The following is a 19,144-nucleotide window of genomic DNA, read 5'->3' on the forward strand; positions in this document are numbered from 1 at the left end:
AGCCTGATGGAGTGTGTGGAAAACAAGTCCAGTCCATGGAGATCCCACTTCGCATTTCTAGTACTTAAAGGAAGTGCTCAGAACATCACAGTGCCCGACATCGTCTGAGGTCTTGGCGCAGTTCAAACCTTGACAGGTCTGTTATGTTTTGGCAGCGGGAGGGTGGTCTGCGCAGCATCTCTTATGTCCTTTAATGTTACTATTGACTGTTGGATTTTATATCATTAGCTGCCATTCATACAGTAACAAACATCAGTAATTTCGTCATTGTTTTGTGTGTGTGCTGCATAAAAATGGAGCATAAGTAAGGGGAAGAATTATCCGTGATGACAATTGGGCTCGACCCGCAGGGATTTCGCAAAGCTCCAGCCTGTATTTGACTTGGCAGCATGTTCTCGGCTTGTCAGACTCTGCAGTGGCTTTGAAGAAACTTTCCCCCCACCCTTTTTGTAGCATGACACTCCATTCCACTCTGAGTCAGAACAAACATCCCTCAGCAGCTCAGCATCCTGACGTGGTTGGAAAAGCAAGCAGTCACAATTGGTTCAGATGGTCAGATTAGGAGTTCATAGATCAGGCTCATGCTATGCTGTTGCAAATTACAAACTGTCTCAACAAGGAAGCAAAAATCACAATAATGCCAGTGGAAACAAAGGGAAAAGTTCTTAAATTAAGTTAGTGTTATTCCAGTTTAATTATTATCTTCAATTATCCACCCAAACGACAGATGAAGTGGGGACCAGATGTCCTAAGTCCTTGATCAACAGTCTTAGATGTTTCTGTGTGGTGACTCAGAATGACTGAAACATGGAAAGTCATATTTATTTGCATTCTCATTGCTGGAGTTGATGTTATTTTGGTGGAATAAACAAGAAGTTTGACATTTCTCAACATCAGTTAGGTTAATTTGATGCAGGTGGTGTTCTCCCGGCATCTCAAATAGGGAAATAAATGCAACGGTGAAGAAAATTCATCTAGTTACAGACTGTGAATTTAAAATATTTCATATTTTGCTTGAATGACTTTATTTCATTTGTTTATGAGTTTCCAGTTTTGCATTTCAGATTCTTTTTTATAAATAATATTTCATACTTTTCACACTAAGAATGTTCTGATATTGTAGGCATTAAGTTATTGGGATTTTTTTTTTTTTGGCCCATTCTTCAAACTTGAAGCAACTCTCCATGTTCCATTCAAATTAATTGAGAGGGTACTTATGAAACAGCATGCAGTCACAGATGTGTTAGTCATGTTGCCCATATGGTGTGGAAGATTAGCGTAATATATTCACCTTATTCCTGCATATTCAGATCATCCGTCCCAATCTTTGAACTGTAATGACATTTTTAAGATGGAAAACTTGATGGAACAGAACGTTTTGTTTTTATTTACATTATTTGATCGGTGAAAGTTATCCAGGGGGTGAGCATTAGCAGAAAATGAAGAGTTGGATCTATTCATTCCTGGCCCACTCTTAACCAAGCTTCACTTAAGGGAATGCTGGACCCCAAGCCCACCTCCTTATGTCTCAAGTCGGAGAAAGTAACTTGCATTCTTACCCCCTTAACCTCAGCCTGATGCCCTCACAGCAGTCGGCCAGGCAGCTCCTCCACCATTTGCCATCCATTGTCTTCCAAAATCCATCAGAGGTTATCATGATCTCAACTGAGATCAGAATAAAAACTCTTGCATCGTAGTTACTGGACCTGAATATGAATGTACTTTTCCTGGAGCAACAGAGGCCACTGTGGATATCCGCTCAGCCAATCCTGAAAACTGAGCACTGCTTAACATGCTGTCAAAGGCATCTGTGTCTCGGCAAATGTAGTTGTCACAGCCATTACCCAAACTCCTAATACCTTAAGTAACACCCAGTACACTCAGTGTAAAATACTTAAAATTTGTCAACTGTGAAGTTATGACAACTTTTTAAGAAGTCCTGAACATTTGGGACTGTCTGTCAATTTGTAACCTTCTTTTCCAGCTCATGTGTAGATATTCTGGAATCCTTACATTCTGGTTTTATAAAGATTTAAGTCTTGTTAAGAATATTTTAGTTTGGAAATATTTGACAGTCTTTAAGGACTTGGATCTGTTGTGAAGCTTTTGGTGCATACGTTCTCCAGAGAAACTTTGTATTAAACAACTATGAAAATATGAGTTTTTGTAGGGTTTTTTTGCACTTCATGAATGATAAAGTAACATCTGTAGGTCTAAAATGTACATCCATCATAGAATATATCCACAAACGTGTCTGTTTTGTTGTCTCTCCATCCATTCATTTATTTGTCCTTCCATGAATTGGTCCGTTTTTCTCCATCCAAACACGCATGCGTACTAACGTCTTCTACACTTTTATCTTGTCATAATTGTCCAGTGGTTTGTCCAACCCACCTAATATCTTTTTTAATCGATTAATCTTTTTTCTTTTCTTCTGTCTTTTTGAACGACCAACTTACCGTAGTAAAATTATTCCTCATAAATTCACATTTAACTAGGGAAACTCCTTCCACAGAGCCTCTTTATCAGTTAAGGAGTTTAGTGGAAACAAGATTTCAACCATTCTGTATTTATATGCCGCATAAATGATGCTTTCACTGCCATAGTTTTAGTTGACATGTTTTATTTTGTATTCTTTATATTTTTTTAATCACGACTCTTATTCTGAAAGGTCAAAATAGGAAGTGGAATCCAGCATGTTGCTAGACAACCAGAGATGATTGCGATATGTTAGCGTAGCTTTAGCAAGTGACTGTAGAAAGGTCATTGAAGTTTAGGAATTGATTTAATAACCTCATTTGTAACGCGAGAGGAAGAGTCGGCCAGCGAGGTATGTTTATGTTTTATGTCATTTTTTGTGTGTCCATATTGTGTTCGTGACACCAGGTCACTTTAGTTCATGTTGTACTTTAGTTCGACGGTGGTGTTGGTGTCAGTGAAACAAAGTGACGCTGTAACGAGGTGGAAGTGATAGATAGCTGCTTTTAATTCCGCTGTGAGCGGTAGTGACAGCTAATGCATTCATGGGCAACTCACGTGCTGTTGTTGTCAGCGGAAGTAATGTGATAAGGCCCGGATGATGACGAGGAAAGACCCCGGATGGATGACTCTTGTTCGTCGTCAGCCGAGAACCGCGGTGATGTCAAAAGCTACAAAGATATATTAATAGAAGCTCTGCAATATACTGGGCAGCACGGTGGCGCAGCCCGTAGCGCTGATGCCTTGCAGTCGGAAGGTTCTGGGTTCAAGACCAGCTCAGAAACTTCAGAATGTATGGAGTTTGCATGTTACTCCCTGTGCTTGCGTGGGTTTCCTCCGGGTGCTCCGGTTTCCCCCACACTCTAAAACATTGCGGTAAGGTAAGTATTCCTCCTTCTCAACTGTCCTTAGTGTGTGAGTGAAAGGAAATGTTTGGTTGGATGAATGAATGGATAGGTTTTTTTATGATTGTACATTTGATTGTAGACTCCTCCCACAGAGCGTCCTTCTTAGTTTTTTGCCACGTGATTGTTAAGGAGTTTGTCCATGGACAAACAGCACATAAGAGCTCTGCTTTTCGGTACAATTAATCAACAAACAACAAAGAAAAAGTTATTCACTTCTCTTTGCTTGATTTGAAAGATATGTACGATTTAATAAATCCATTTTTTAAGTTGTAATGGCTCCAGTGACCTTTATTTGAAAGGGCTCAGACAGAAAAGTGGGAAGACAAACAAAGATGACAAGGAAACAGCCCAGGTGCTTCTTCAACGTCGTCAGCCAAGAACAGCCCAAATGTCTCATGTTAAATCCTCCCAACTGTCTCATTTAATACGGGACATTTGGGAGGATTTAAATTAAGACATTTGGGAGGACTTAACATGAGACATTTAACTTAAGACATTTGGGAGGACTTGGAACGACATAACCAAGTGGCAGGCATAGTGTACAGAAACATCTGTGCAGAATATGGACTGGAAACCCCGAGATCAAAGTGGGAAACACCCCCAAAGGTGAAGACCACAGTGGTGCCTGGGGTCATTGGGGCCCTCGGGGCAGTCACCCCCAAACTAGAGCAATTGCTACAACAGATCCCAGGAACGTCAGTCCAGAAATGTGCAGTCCTAGGCACAGCCTAGATACTGCGCAGGACCCTCAAGCTCCCAGGTAGAGGACCCGTCTTCAGAGGATAAGAACCACCCGAGGTGAGTGAGAAGGGAATTTTTTATTTTTATTTTTATTTTATATGTATATATATAATAATAATAATACTAATAAAAACAAAAACAACAATATATATATATATATATATATATATATATATATATATATATATATTTGTTTTGTTTTTGTGTATATAGCTATATATAAACAAAAAAGACAAGACTGACAAACCTAAAATATAGAACATATCTCCTTGATACCATTTGGAAGAAAATTGAACTCAAAGTCTATTAAAACTTCAGTGCTGCATACCGTCCAAAGTTTCATTTTATTTCTCTCCTGTAGGCTTGTGATACTCTGTCAGTCTGGAAGCATAAAACTGAAAAATCAAGCAAAGGTGATGTGACACTGCTCATTACTCATTTACCAGCTGCTGCTTAACCGAGCTCCATGTAGCTGCTCCGACTCATCGGCATGGGCGAAGCAGCAGTCGGATAACGACTCATGTTCTGAACTTCAGCTGCTGCTTTCCTTTACTCATCGGCGATCTAGAGATATCCAGATGTCCGTGTTTAACCAACGGGGCCTCAACGACGTACCCCCTTTTTTTATTCGATGAGCTCAGGAGCAGATCCGAGTGCACACACAGTCAGTGCAACCTCACACAGCTGCTGCGTGTAGCCGTCGACACCCATTAAAAAACGAATGTCACAGCCAGAGTCATAACAAGCCAAAGCTCTGTCGTTATTACGGTCGTGGTGACAGCTGTGTCACCCCCCCCAAGCCTGCAGTCATGATCACAGCTACAGTCTGTCCCAGCTGCGGTCAGGGATGGAGCTCCTCTTGTTTCCATCGACCGAAACTATAAACGTCCTCCTGAGACTCTCACTGTAATAACCAGCAAGATTATATAAATACGAACGAACGCAGGTTAATCTTTGGGCCTAAATGAATAATTATGATCGGAATGAACAGAAAGCATATGGTGACATTTCGGAAACACACATTATCCATCTTGTTGACCTAACTCCAAACAACTTAAGTTTCAGTTTCAGACTTTCATTTTTCCTGCGTTTGTTTTGATGTTTATAAGTATCAACGTTTTGTGTAGCTTTGAGGGTGTTTTTTTTACTGCTGTACGTATTATCTGGTGCACTAAAGAAGAGGATCGATCATTTTCAGCGTTGCTGTTTCTGACATGTCACGTGCACTTAAATATCCGAAGGCACCAAGTGCCATTTGCTTGATAAATTCAGTGCAACACTTTATTGCAGTGTTTTCAAGGTCAGTATTTTCACTCCTGAGCTTGTTTTGAATATGATTCACGAGAGAAATAAGAAAAGAGAAGCATCTCGCCCTAGCTCTGTCAGCTCATCTTTGCAAACAAGCTCCCTCCCCCTTTCGAACTTTCTGAAAACTTATTCCTGTCTTCACAGAAAATTCAAGATCAAAATTTAAACCTTCCAAGAAACATAACTGCTGGAAATGGCAATTTCTTGACTCTGTAGCAGCCCGAGTCCAAACCAAGAGTCGATTATTAGAGCTGACAGCATCAACTAGAACATAAAGGCCCATCCGTGCCTTCCATCACTCTGGCGGCAACGAAACATATTAATGTGATGTTTAAATGAGCGTCATGGTGCTTTTTCTGCTACAGCTTGTGACAGCAGTCTTAGTATGTCAGACAGAGCCTCGGTTTCATCGCGACACAAGTCGGCACTGAATCCTGTCACTTTAATGGATGGGCACACTCTGTGAGTGGGAGTTAAATTTTCAAGGACCAGATGTTTGGAAGAATTGAACAGATACGAAGCAAATAACAGGTTAAATCAAATGAGCTCGGTTTCTTTTTGCAGCAACTGGTGTTTCTGTGTGGCTGTATTTATTTTATCTTTTTGGTAGACTTGGTCAGCATCAGCTTTTCTACTCATCTCTTTTTATAGTCCCACTGTAATTAACATACCAACAAACCTATGTTATACACATTGTATGTTCATATTTGTAACTTGCAGACAGCCCTTCTGTTTGTGTAAACTGAGCTTTTGACTCGCACAAATTTCTTGTACAATCCTCATTATTTAAGCTTTTTTTCCACAATTTTCTACCTTCTGACACTTTTTGATTACATAATGCATGAGCAAATGTATAATAGCCTTAATTTTTCACTGCTTAAATACTGATGGGTTGTGCCAAAAATGTATTGGACCAGTATTTCCTTTCATGTACTAAAGTTGAAGGTCAGCCAAGTTGCCGTGATTCAGAAAAGTTTGTTGCCAGAAGCGCTCTGTTTGAATCCATCTCCATTTACATTGTTAGGGGTGAGATTGTAATGGGATTCCTTAAAAGGGTTTTCTGTGAGTTTATCAGTTTCAGACTGATCAAATGCCACCATTGACGAAATGCATGCAAAAGTACAAACTTTTTAATATTTTGCCACATTACAACAGCAACCATGAGTATATTTGATCAAGTTTTTAGGTAAAAGACTAACAAACTAGAGCATAACAATGATACAATATGAGGCTGCGTTCAGCCTCCTTCACTCTGACAATCATGAATACAGTATAGAGGAAACAGGTGCTGACAGAAATCCCCTAATAAGTAATGATTTACTTATTAACTAATTTGCGTTATGCAAATAAACTTCACTCGACTTAATTAGAAAACCACTTCTGTGCAAATTACAGTTGTTCTCTGAAGACTTTGGAGGTTTGTTAGACAACATTACTGAACAAACAGCATCAAGGGCAGAAAGAAAGGCCATGTTGAAAGAAAGACACAAGTTCTTGTCATCTTGTTGCAAGCCATGGAGGACACATTAAAGGTGTGAAAGAAACTACACTTACCAGATGGAGCTGGAGCTGAGGTGTAAATTAGTGCAGAATGCCACCTAATTTACAGTAACACACTGTATAGCATGAGCCTTTGCTGAACTTTCTCATCAGCAATACATCCTGGAGAAATTCTACATTAGCAGCTCCGGAAGGGCCGTAAATTAGAAATGAAGGGTCGTCCTGTAGCAGGGATCCGTGGACCGGCGCTGGGGGCCCTCCGAGGCCACACAAGCCACATTTTCAATTCTTCAAATAAATCCTTCTGCGGGCAGGCCGGGCCACGAAGCAGTTAGTCACAGCAGCATAGGGAAGCAGAAAGAGGGACTCTCATGATGGCTGCATCTCTTCTCCTCCGCTGACACTGTAACACTCTCCTCTGCCGGTCCCAGGAGCCCCAAAGAGCATCACAGCAGACAAAACAGGACTGTCACCACACGTTACTAGAGATACACCTCAGTATTTCTATCGCCCTTTCTCCATCTTTTTTATTTTTCTTGCATCCTTCCTATTCTTTACATGTCGACAGGTAGCCTGATTGATGGGTGGCTGGACAGACAATATCTCTCTGTTCATCACACATTATGCTTCACGGGCCCCGCGTATCTCTGGCTCGGACGATCTATTTCAAATGTGGCCTCCCACTGATTGGCATGTCGACACCGGCGTGATTTCCACTGCCTGCTCAAATGTGACTGTGTTTGTTGTGCCGCCCATTCAAATCCAGCCGGGATCCGACGCGGAGGCGGCAGCGGGGCCCATCAGGTCTGAGCAGGCAGCGCAAAATCCGGCCCTTGTTGACTGACACGCCAATCAGCCGCGGACAGGAGCCGAGAGCCTGTTCGTGGCGCAAAACGCAGCCTGTGCCTTCAAATATGACGTCTTCATTTTGTTCTCGCTTTGTCTTATTTATTCATTTATTTATTTACCGCTTTGTGAACACAGGAAACGATGTGATTTGTTCTTGTATTTTTTGTTTATTTATTTATCTATTTTTACTTTGCCAATGCTTGGAGAAGAGCACAAATATCACATCTTTCGCGACTGAAATGAAGGACTTGATCCGGCAGATAAGATGAAGAGGCGGCCGGGTTTTAAGAGAGCTCTCTGGAGGATTTTGGAGTTGTCGGGTGGGTGGGGAGGTGACGGCATGTGAAGGGCCACAGCCACAATCAAATGACTGCAATTAGCAGAGGAAGCGCAGGAGACGAGTGCCCCCAAGTGTTCACTTGATGTATAAATACATAAACATGGCTGTCTGGGTGGAATCACCTGGAAGGAAGGAATCGTCTCCGTACACCGACTCTGTGCTGCTCTGAAATCGTCAGTCTAATTGTTGAGAGGTCTCTGTGTATGTCTGTCACACCTCTTAATGTGAAATCAAAACCTGAGCTGCTCAGGCTGCAGATTTGCTGGAACGGGATTGAGTGAAATTTCCTTGAACATTTGCTGCTATACATCTTTTAAACTGTGTGTAATCAACTGTCGTAGAGAGTTTTATAGAAAGCAGGTCCGCGCTTTGGCTGCTCTCTGATTCATGGATGGATTCCTCTGAATAACCCTTTTAGCGGCAGTTCTCCGTGAACAAGCACTAAGACTGTACTGACCTATATTATTTCATGTATTTTGGCTTCAAGTCGTTCTTTTAGCTATCCTTATCCCCTGGTGTGACCCAACAGCTGTAATCTTTTAAAACAGGACGGCATGCATCACTCATCCATTTCCTTGTTGGTGGATGACTTCCACAGGCAGAGTGCTATCAGTAGGTAACCAAGGTGAACCATGAAGGCCAGATGACTCAAACTACTTCAAAGACGGCCATTGTTATTTTTTTCTCTCTCTCTCTCTCTCTGTTCTGCAAAGCGGCAGAGCCACAGACTTATCTCTAACAGTGAGCAGTGTCGGATGAAAGGATATTGGCTCCAAAAAAAACATACCTTTATTAAAGCAAGCGTAAGCGATGCATATGAAATTATTCTAAAGGTCAGAGTAAACCAATGTTGGTGAGAGAGAGACAAAAAAGAAAAGCTTAATTTATTCTGACTCAGTGTCAGCTTTCTTCATCTGAATATCCCATTAAGCCTAATGTCGCACCCCATCCTCTCCCTCAGGAGCTAAAGTCCCGTCCCTGTGGGAACCTGCTGATAGCAGGTAGACTTTGCCCCAGAGAGGAACAACTGCTTCCTGGTTTTCACAGCAGAGGTAAGGCAATACATTATGAACTACGGTTGTACTGAGCTTCTTTCAACAAATATCCTTAATTAAATATCTTAGAAGATTTTAAATACACAAAGGGTTCTTTAAATAAATGAAAATAAAGGAGTTTTTTTTCTTTTTCCTCATTCTGAAAATAATGACGCTTTTGAGTATGAACAGAAACCGAGTTTCACTTCATTGTGTCGGCTGCCTGACGAAGCTCGAGTAGAGAACAGAAGAGGATTTTTATCTCTTAGAAGATTCCTTATAAGAGCAAAAGATGAATCAATTCACAAAAACACCCCCAGAGAATTAACGTTATTGTATCACTGGTGGGTTTATTTTAAAGTGCTACTGTTTGAAGCTATTCGGCGTGCTCTCTGTTCGTCATCATTGTTTTTCCACCACTTTATAGTGCAGAGCACTGCTCATTGATGCCCTAATTATGACTTGCTCAAATACCAGATTAAAGGGAAAACATGTCTTTTATGTACTTGCTACTTATAAAACCGAATTCCCAATATTTCTATTGTTATTATTATTCTATCTGTTCTGTGTGCCTTGTCTTTCATGACGACAGCTGGATTTCCTCTGAGATCAATTAACCACGTTCTCTCTGACCATTAACAATACATACAGCTCTATTAAGTTTGGGGGGTTAAGGCCATAATTATGGATGTTAGTCATGGCTCACTGTGTGTTTGTGCAATGCATCATTTTGTAATTACCCATTTATTTGTTCCCTGCTGACAGCGCCCCATTTGCCAGTTTAGCATCACTGATGAAACCCCAGATATTGTCTAAAAGGATGCCTCTGGTCCTGATCCATCACCCTAACTTACCTTCATGTGTGTCGTGTCTTCTCTCTCGTCAGTTTTGTTGACGGAAAACAAATCGGGTTATTGCAATTAGTGAAATGGAGCAAACAAATAGCAGCACTGGCGAAGGACATGAACTTCGCCCTCCTCCCTACAGCCCTTTGAACTATGATCAAAGCTCCTACACGGGAATGACATACCAGGTTAGTGACATCTGAATACCACAGGCAGTCTTGTAATGTACGCAGTAAACTGTATTTTAATTGAAGGTTAATAATCTCAGTAAAACACATCGTCATCGTGAGATCATAAAACATTTATTTAATCCAAATAAACACTGCTTGTAAATACAAACAAATAGCTTGAAAATGACTGTCGAGCTTTCATTTGAACCATCCTTTTTCGGGTATGAAATGATGGTATTGCGTTTTGAAAACAGCGACTGTGTGCCCAGATCTAAGCTTATTCATTTGCCACACTGGGAAATATTTTGTTTGAGAGAAATGTGATATGTTTTGTGAATATAAACATAATTTTGGCTCAGTAGTTGATCACTCTTTTAGAGGGAATATGTACATTATTTTGAAGCGGTTGGTTTACTGTCAATCATCCAACTTTGAAGCACAAACAATAAATTGTCAACTAGTGTGATACTTGAGTGATACTGAAAAATCAAATGACTTTATATTTCTAGAAGAGAGTTGAACTTTTAGGATAGAAACTCACTTAATTTAATTTTCTCAATCTGCTAACGGCTAATGAAAACATGACATTCAAAGTCAAGATATGACATTAGAGCAATAGAAAAAATAAAAACAGAACTTTGGGCTTATTAAAAAGAATGTTTAGTACCTGCTTAAGGATTGGTGTTTTCAAAAAGTACTTTTAATCTGAGAACCAAGACTCATCAGCTTGATATCAAGAATCAAATCTATACAGAAACCAAATCAAAACATACTTCAACAAAGCATTAGTATAAGGACTTTAAAATTATGCACCAATTTCATATTTCTGCAATATAACATGAGTGCATAAACTTTGGACCTGCTATTTGCTGATGATGAATTTCTGTAAACTTCTGACCGACGTTGTAGGTTGGCAAGGGAAACATTGCAGTCATCTCTCCTCCTGAGTCCTACAACAACATGGTCCGTCCGGAGGACCCACCTGCATTTGGAGGTGACCAGTATGGTGGTCAGGCTCCGCCTCTATACGCCAGCGAATCAGAGGAGATTGGTTTCAGTGTGGCTGCGATACGGCGAGGTGAGAAAGACAAGGTCACAGGGATGAATGTTTTTCTCACGACCAAGATTTCTGCATCGTCACTGAAACCAAATAAAAAAGTTTCAATAGTGCACACCATAAACATCCTCCTGCCTGCATTCCTTTGACAAACTCTCCATGTTGTTGTCTTTTTCATTTCTCTCTGCTTTGCTTTGCTTTGCTTTCCGTTTTCTCTTCTTCTGTTTCACAGGTTTTGTGCGGAAAGTCTACCTGACCTTGATGATTCAGCTGCTGCTCACTGTTGGGATCATCTGCGCCTTTCTTTACTGGTGAGGCTCAGACTCCCTCAGGAGTTCTCTGAATCCGTGTCAGAAGTCCCTCCATAAAAATAGCTGCCGCGTGGCCTGCCTGCGTGTGAAAGCATGCCTCATGCAAAAGTAACAAAAGCAGAGTTGCCACCATGGATATATGAGCAACATCATGGCTTATATCCTACGGTGGCAGCTAATGGTACAGTAGAGATTATGTTTTAGTTTGCGTTAGATTGAAGCATTTGTGTTTCGCAGCGAAAGGCTGCAACAGCATTTTCTGACATGATGTTCATACCCTGCATGTGAAATGCTCAGTCCTGTGTTACACTTGCACCAGACATTCGTTCCTCTGCTTCTATTAAATAAATTATGCCTCTATTAAAGAACAGTGCTCTGTTTTTCTTATGAAATAACAGGGACACACTGAAGACGTGGGTTCATGAGAACAACTGGTTCTCCTACACCATGATGTAAGTCAAGACACTCTGATTGAGCCGTTTTGATCCTTGATCCATGCCCTTTTTAGTTAATTAAAACCTTCCACGTGGCAACCCAGAGAGCTACCAGCGACACAGCGGTGGTTTCACTGCATTTGTCTTTTTATAGGCTGCTTATTTGATATTTATGATGCAGGTCAGTGGTGGTGGTCCTTATTCTGGTTTTGTCCTGCTGCGATAACATCCGTCGCCAAGTGCCCCTCAATTTTATAGCTCTGGGTTTGTTTGTGAGTAGAAGCAGCACCATCCAGGCAGCAAATTAAGCCACCACCATCCATGTTCTGTTTAATGTTTTTTTTTTTTTTTCCCGTCTCTTCTTTTTCTCTCTCAGACTGTTGCAGAGGGCCTGATGCTTGGATCTGTGGCAGCGTGAGTGTTTGTTTCAGAGGATAACCTCCACATGACACCAACTCATTTGCACAATAATAATCCGATTTGATCCAAATCTGGTAACGTGTTCGACGCCAAGCTTGAAGGCATCAAACTAGATATCATTTTTGGTGGCCATCCAAAAGCGAAGGATGCGGTATCACATTTTCTGAGCTTTTGGCTGGGAATGAACCAGAGGCATGACGGACTCAAACCAATTTCTCTGCACCAGAAGAATCTGTCTGTTATTTATTTATTTATTACATTCTGTCAGTCTGGTATCTCTTTTCTTACCTACAAGTCAATCTGTCAGACATATCAGCCCAGGAGTGACTATCTCTAACCCTGTGAAATTATCATATTTATGGTATTTTGCTCAAATTTTAGATATAGTGCCTTGCAAAATATATATATATAGCTCTAAACTTTCACACATTTTGCCACATTGTAACCACAAACTGAGTTGTATTGGCACATTAAGTTGTAGACCATCACAAAGCACCTCATAACTGCGGAGTAATAATAATGCATGGTTTAAGCATTCTGAAAAGTGTGGCATGCATTTAAATTCAGACACCTTTAGTGTGATATCTTCAGTTTAAATATTGTGAGTAATTCAATCTCAGTGTAAATACTGGTGTTGTTTAAACACATAAAAGGTTTGCATCAGAAAACAACAACAACAGATCCAGGATCGCAGCAGACAGGTCAGGGAGAAAAGTTGTGGAGTTTAAAGTCAGGCTAGGTTGTAAAACAACAACCCTCAGATCACTCTTCAGTCTACCATTCCACAATGTACATCTCCTTTTATTGCATAACTTGCTGTTGACAAACCGTCTTCATGCTCTTGAGGTTTTTTGCCAAGAGGAATGGCCAACAAAAAAAAACAAAAAACAAACAAACAAACAAAAAAACAGGAGAGACATAACGTAACAGATGTTTAGCTGTAATTGCTGTGATAAGAGGCTCTACAAAGCACTGAGTCCAGAGGCAGGATCCAAATTTCTGACTCAATTTCCATATCTGGTTTAGTAACAAAAAAATATCAATAAATCATTTTAATATCTCTTCACAATTATATCCTAGTACTAGTCAATCTTGCACATAAATCCCAGGTAAAAAAAAAAAAAACTGTGTTTGCTAAATGCCAACTACTTACTGACAAATGGTTATTTTCAAGATGCCTTTCCAACACGCAGCGTCTGTTTGATATATCTGTCTGCAGGTACTATGACACCGAGGCAGTTCTGTGGGCTGTGGGCGCGACGGCTCTTGTTTCCTTTGGCATGAGTCTATTTGCCATGCAGTCAAAGGTAAGATCAGTCACACACTCTGGGCTTGTGTTTTGCAGCACAGCCAAAAGTGACATTTTATAAACTACAGCGGCTTATCGGCCGCTCATAAATACCCGCGCTGCGAGATGTGTTTCCGTCGCAGTCATCTGGAACATGTTGGCCAGGCTTCCTGATGCAGCGCAGGCTGAGGTATAATGCTTTGATGGGATTGCTGTCCAGGCAAAACTATGATTATTGCTGAAATCAGTGTTGGTGTCAGTCAAATAATTCCTCCCATCCACCAGCTCGCCTGAACTCCTCTGAGCCGAGGCTTTCACTGTAAATCTGTGATTACTTGCAAAGTCACAGCATTTGTAATGAATCTGCTCATTAATTTATTTACTCAAAAAAGGACTTGAGAAGAGATTTTTCTACTTTAGTAACTCACATGCAATCAGTAATAGAATTTACCTGAAGACTGCTGCAATATATGTTTATGTGTATGTGTGTGTATTCTTTGTAACATTATGATGGGGATGGAAATTTACTGTCCATCTATATGATTAATAAGCCTATTTTGGATATTTATATGTTCTGTAAATGTTGTTGAAAATCATGGCCCAATAGAGACAAACCGGTTGCTATAACTTTATTTTGGGGATTCATTTTGGTCAGGTTGAGGAATTATTACGGTGTTGTGTTTCAACGGGAAAACACAGCAGCTATTCAGGTTTTGAAGAACTCCTGGACGCAGATTTTGTTTTGCTTTAGAAAGAAATGTGTTTGTTTAGACACATTCTGCAGTGAGATACACAATGCCTCAACACAAAAGCAAAAAAAAAATATATATATATCACACAAAGTCGATTCTTCATATTTTCCAAATTTAGCTAATTTTCTAGTTTGTGGTGGAGCCGAATGGTGCTGCTGTGATTTTGTGTCTGCTAAAGGTTTTGAGTTGTTACATAAGAAAATGTAATTTTGAAAAAAACTCAAGTAAGTTAGTGGAGTTGCTGGTCTTTATTTCTTTTTGTTCAAAACGCAGCCACCCGCCTCAACACCTTTTATTTTGCCGGGTTATTTTTTCTACCCAGTTTGACCATTTAAAGTGCTTTTATGTTGTCTGATTTTGTCGCACAGATAAATAGATCATTCTACTACTCTCTGGCTTGATCAGCAGCCATTAATATCTTATACATCAAAAGACTCCACCAAAGATAAACGTCAATGGAAAATGTTTGTAGTACGAAGTATTCAGAAAATAAATATTCTGTGGGGAAAAACCGTGTTAGGCATCTTTATGAAAATACTTCAGTACAAAGCTGATATGTGTTTCAAATTAAGTTCATTTTGTTTGCATGACATATAGGCAAAATGACTATTATGTAGCCTTTATGTTGCTCCATTCCCAATTATAGATTGAATATTTAGTAAAAACTGCTGTTTTTATGATTATGATTTTTTTTTTTTTTTTTACTGAATGCCAGTAAGGAGGGCTCTGAAAGTGTATGTTACTAATGTTACTAATGCTCCTTGTTCTTATTAAGAATAAAACAATGTAGATCTCAAATGAATACAAACTCTGTGTTGTGAAAAGTGACCACCCGGCTCGGACTGCATCGGCAGAGCGAGTGGCCACAGTCACAACCAGTTATGTTTTACAACTGGTCGTTCATCTTGCAGCTCCCAACACGTCTTTGACTGCAGTTCACACTATGCACAGAGCCTGTTGATCTCTGTCACTGCGAAATAAATGTCAAACAGGCCACCTCACCTGTTTGGCTCGTAGCTCCTCAGGTGATCAGTGTTCTTTCTACAGGGGCCATCTTTTTACTGTCCGTATGAAAAGGCCACACGGGCCAGTAGGTCATATCTACTGTCCTCCTCGGCGTCTGCAGACTGTTGATTAATAGCTCTGGACAATTATATCCAGAGCTATTAGGATGTTCTTTTTATGTGGCGCTCCAGTATGTCTTTGTCATTTCTCTCCCTGCAGAGCCCCTCAGCTTAGCCGCAATACCACAGATGGCCTTGAGGATAAATGAAAGAATTCCTGTGCAGCTTTTATTTATTAATGAAAAAAAATTTTTTTTTTCATAATATTTTTTTTCTTTTTTTCCTCTCCTTTGTTTCTTGTCGTCAGTGGGACTTTACCGCTGGAGCTGGGTGCTTGTGGATGTTTGCCTGGTCCTTATTTTCCTTCTTACTGATGTGTGCCATCATCCGATCACAGGTGACAATGTCGCGCTCATGCATGTCTGTGGGAAGACCAGACAGGGCAGGAGAAATGTTTTACAGTCTGCCTGGTTTTATCATCTGACTGCATTGACCTATAAGCTACTATAAAGATGGACACACGCCTTCTTAAACTTCCAAGGGGGTGACACATTTCTCCGAATGATGCATATCACTATAAAACCCTGTTTTAGGCATTTGCTAGTCATAATGTTTAGAGAATTAGCAAATATCAACAGTGTTTAGTGTTTTAATTTGATTAAATGGAACTGAAAACGAATGTTGCAATCTTAAAGGGATGGTCACACAGCTCTGACTTCTCTTTCCATGCAGTGCCTTGTAAAAATGTTAATGCTTAAGTGATAGACCAAAGTTAGGCAAGTCAAGTTTATTTGTTCAACAAATTTTAGCAACAAGACTACTAAAGTGTGACTACTTTTTTGTGTTTTATGGAAATATAAAAAGTTGTGCATTATTGTAAAGTGGAAGGAAAACACATTCAGATGAAACACCTCCAGAAGTCACAGAAACAAACAAACAAAACAAAGAACAACCTTACGTGTGGGGGTAAAACTAACACCGCACATCAACCTGAGCGCCCCAGTCACATAATGATGGTGGCAGCATCATGCTGTGGGATCCTTTTCCTTATGCAAGAACAGACAGGTACGTTTTAGTGGTAGATGGATAAGAGATACTTTTTTGTTTAGATTATTATTTTTTGTTCATTTTTAACTTTTCCATCCACAAGTCAAAAACACAATCCTGCAAAAACAAGACAGATATAAGAAAAAGACAAAACTAACAGAAATAGATGAATGCTATTTAAATTCCTGTCAATGACAAGAGCACAAAGTTCTGAAAGAAAACATATTTGAGGCTAGAAAATTCTCTGATCTGATTTTTATAGAGCCTTATTAACCATGGCTTTGATGGAAACTTGGAATTAGGGTTGGAAGGAGGATTGAAGAACACTCTGGATTGGGGTTGGAAGTGGAGCTGGGATTTGACTTGGAATAAGGATTGGAAAAACGGTTGGATGGAGGGCTGAGTTGGAGTTAAATTCCAACCCTCCTTCCAACATCCATTCAAATTTTCACCAAACACATTCAGCTGACAGAATTCACACTGAAAAGGCATTTTGTTCTGGTTGTAATTTGAATTTTAAATGTGCTTACACGCATTTGTGGAATAAGTAATTACAAAGACGTGTTGTTACATCCCCACTTATTTTACCTCTCGTTTCTTTCTGCAGTTTCTCTACATCTTCTACGCCTACCTGGGAACTGTGTTGTTTTCTTTAGTAAGTACACTCATACCCCCACGACAGCCAGAGATTGTCTGCAGCGGTCAGCATCAAAAATCAAATGCAAACAAGTTTTGCAAAAGACAGAAACTGACATTAAAGAAGCTCTAAAGTCAAGCGAATGCTTGTGACTAAGCTTTGATCCTCCAGGCCACGCGGGCTGCCACCAGGGTTAGTCCCTGTTCTTAGTGTAACTCATATGACCCCCTGTGCCCTTTCATTTCAATTATGCACTGCAGAACAGCAGTGGGCTTCATTTGCAGCCACATTTCCTGAGTGGTTTTGGCATTAACAGCAAATGTTGTGACCCGTCCCGTCAGCTAGCGGAACAGACTGCATCCTGCATGCAAAGCCGAACATGCTGTCAGCAGCAAGTCACAACTCATTTTCAACTGCAACACTCAAGCTGCACAATAATTTATGTTTGTTGTTTATATGCACACTCTCATCCCTAGAAAAAAAAAAAAAAAAAGGTCTGCGTTTGTTTTCAGAGCCGAGCTAATAAAGGCTTTTCTCTTTCATCATGTAAGTACGCCGTCTTCAGATGTCAGGGATGTAACAGCGTCTTTGTCTGCCTGTCTCTCTGCAGTACTTGGTGTTCGACACTCAGCTGATTCTCGGGGGGAAACACAGGAAGTATGAAATCTCTCCCGAGGAGTACGTGTTTGCTGCTCTCAACCTCTACCTGGACATCGTTACCTTGTTCCTCCTCCTGCTGCAAATCATTAACTTCTGTCGTTGAACTTATTTTCTTCTTATACATTTTATACACCTCATATTACATGACGAAAGGTAGTTATGTCACATTTAAATTCAAACATTTGCAGTGTGGGTATGATGAAGCTTTTATTATGCATCAGAATTTTGAAATATTTTCCAGTCATATTGAATACCGTAAGCTTTGCAACATTATTGAAGCTTTAAATATTTGTTGATATCCTAGTTTGTATATAAATGGATGTAAAAACTTAAAAATAAAATACATTTCATTCAATGTGTTTTCTTTTTTAAACTTTTTTTTTGTTTGTTTGTGGTCTGGCTTGTGGCTTGCAAGTTTTTTTTATATCCATGTTCAAAGATCAAAATACTAAAAAGAAAAAAACAAGCGCAAGGCATCTGATACAACTGAATGTTTCAAAGCAGTGATGACTAGATACATGGGATAAATCCTTGATTTACAGTCAAACACTTTCTCACTCGGTTGGCTCAGACACTGATAAAAAAAAAAATTAAAAATTCACTTCGCACTTATATAATCACGTAGGAGGAACATTTCAGGTAACCCTCTGATCTATTTAATATGGTGAATTTGTAAAAAAAAAAGTATACCTCACTTTTCTAGTGGGTTTTACACATTAGAAAATGTTTTTGCAAACAACATCCATTGAAAGTTTGTTGGTCTCGGCTCCATCAGAGCAGTCTGTCCTCTGTGGCATAGGCTGTGCTGCATTTTCTCGTCTCATTCTTGGGTCATTCCTTCCCTTGAAACCAACTTCATAGTATTTTCATATTCAGGGCATGTAGAGTGGTTGTTTTCACCTTTAATAATCTCACCGCCTTTTGCTGCACAGAAATTTTAGGGGAAGTAAGAGCGCTCACTCTATTTTTTTCCTTAGTTGCCAGTAAGTGGTGCCAATTTGATGCCACTCCTTTTGAAAGGGTGTTTTTTTTCCCTCCCATCAAGATAACAATCTGTTTTTAGTTTGCAACAATAGGCTGTCACCTTGTGTGGTTCGATGACAGGTCATCAACCATGTGTCGTAGTGGAGTGGGACTCAAAAGGCTGTTTTTATGTAAAAAACTCCCCAAAAAACATGATTTCAAGTAACTTGTCTGATTTGACTAACAATTCTGAGGATGTTTTTTTTTTTCCTATTAAGATTTTTTTTCTTGGCTTTAAAATATTTCTGCACTCAAGGAACTCAACTTATCTGAACAGG

General features: G+C 39.9%; 1 protein-coding gene across 1 annotated transcript; it reads left to right on the forward strand.

Annotated features, from left to right (window-relative positions):
• The first annotated feature begins 9,123 nt into the window (after positions 1-9,123).
• On the forward strand, positions 9,124-18,881 carry zgc:110410 (uncharacterized protein LOC553618 homolog). The gene is made up of 11 exons (XM_055042023.1): positions 9,124-9,176; positions 10,045-10,191; positions 11,083-11,251; positions 11,463-11,541; positions 11,940-11,993; positions 12,157-12,247; positions 12,352-12,389; positions 13,615-13,702; positions 15,807-15,896; positions 17,154-17,201; positions 17,794-18,881. The coding sequence occupies exons 2-11, from the start codon at positions 10,087-10,089 to the stop codon at positions 17,944-17,946; spliced, it is 915 nt and encodes a 304-aa protein (XP_054897998.1). The 5' UTR covers positions 9,124-9,176; positions 10,045-10,086; the 3' UTR covers positions 17,947-18,881.
• Positions 18,882-19,144: the final 263 nt, after the last annotated feature.

This window comes from Poeciliopsis prolifica, unplaced genomic scaffold (genome assembly GCF_027474105.1).
Source record: "Poeciliopsis prolifica strain line A6 unplaced genomic scaffold, Auburn_PproV2 SCAFFOLD017, whole genome shotgun sequence".
Classification (NCBI taxonomy): Eukaryota; Metazoa; Chordata; class Actinopteri; order Cyprinodontiformes; family Poeciliidae; genus Poeciliopsis; species Poeciliopsis prolifica.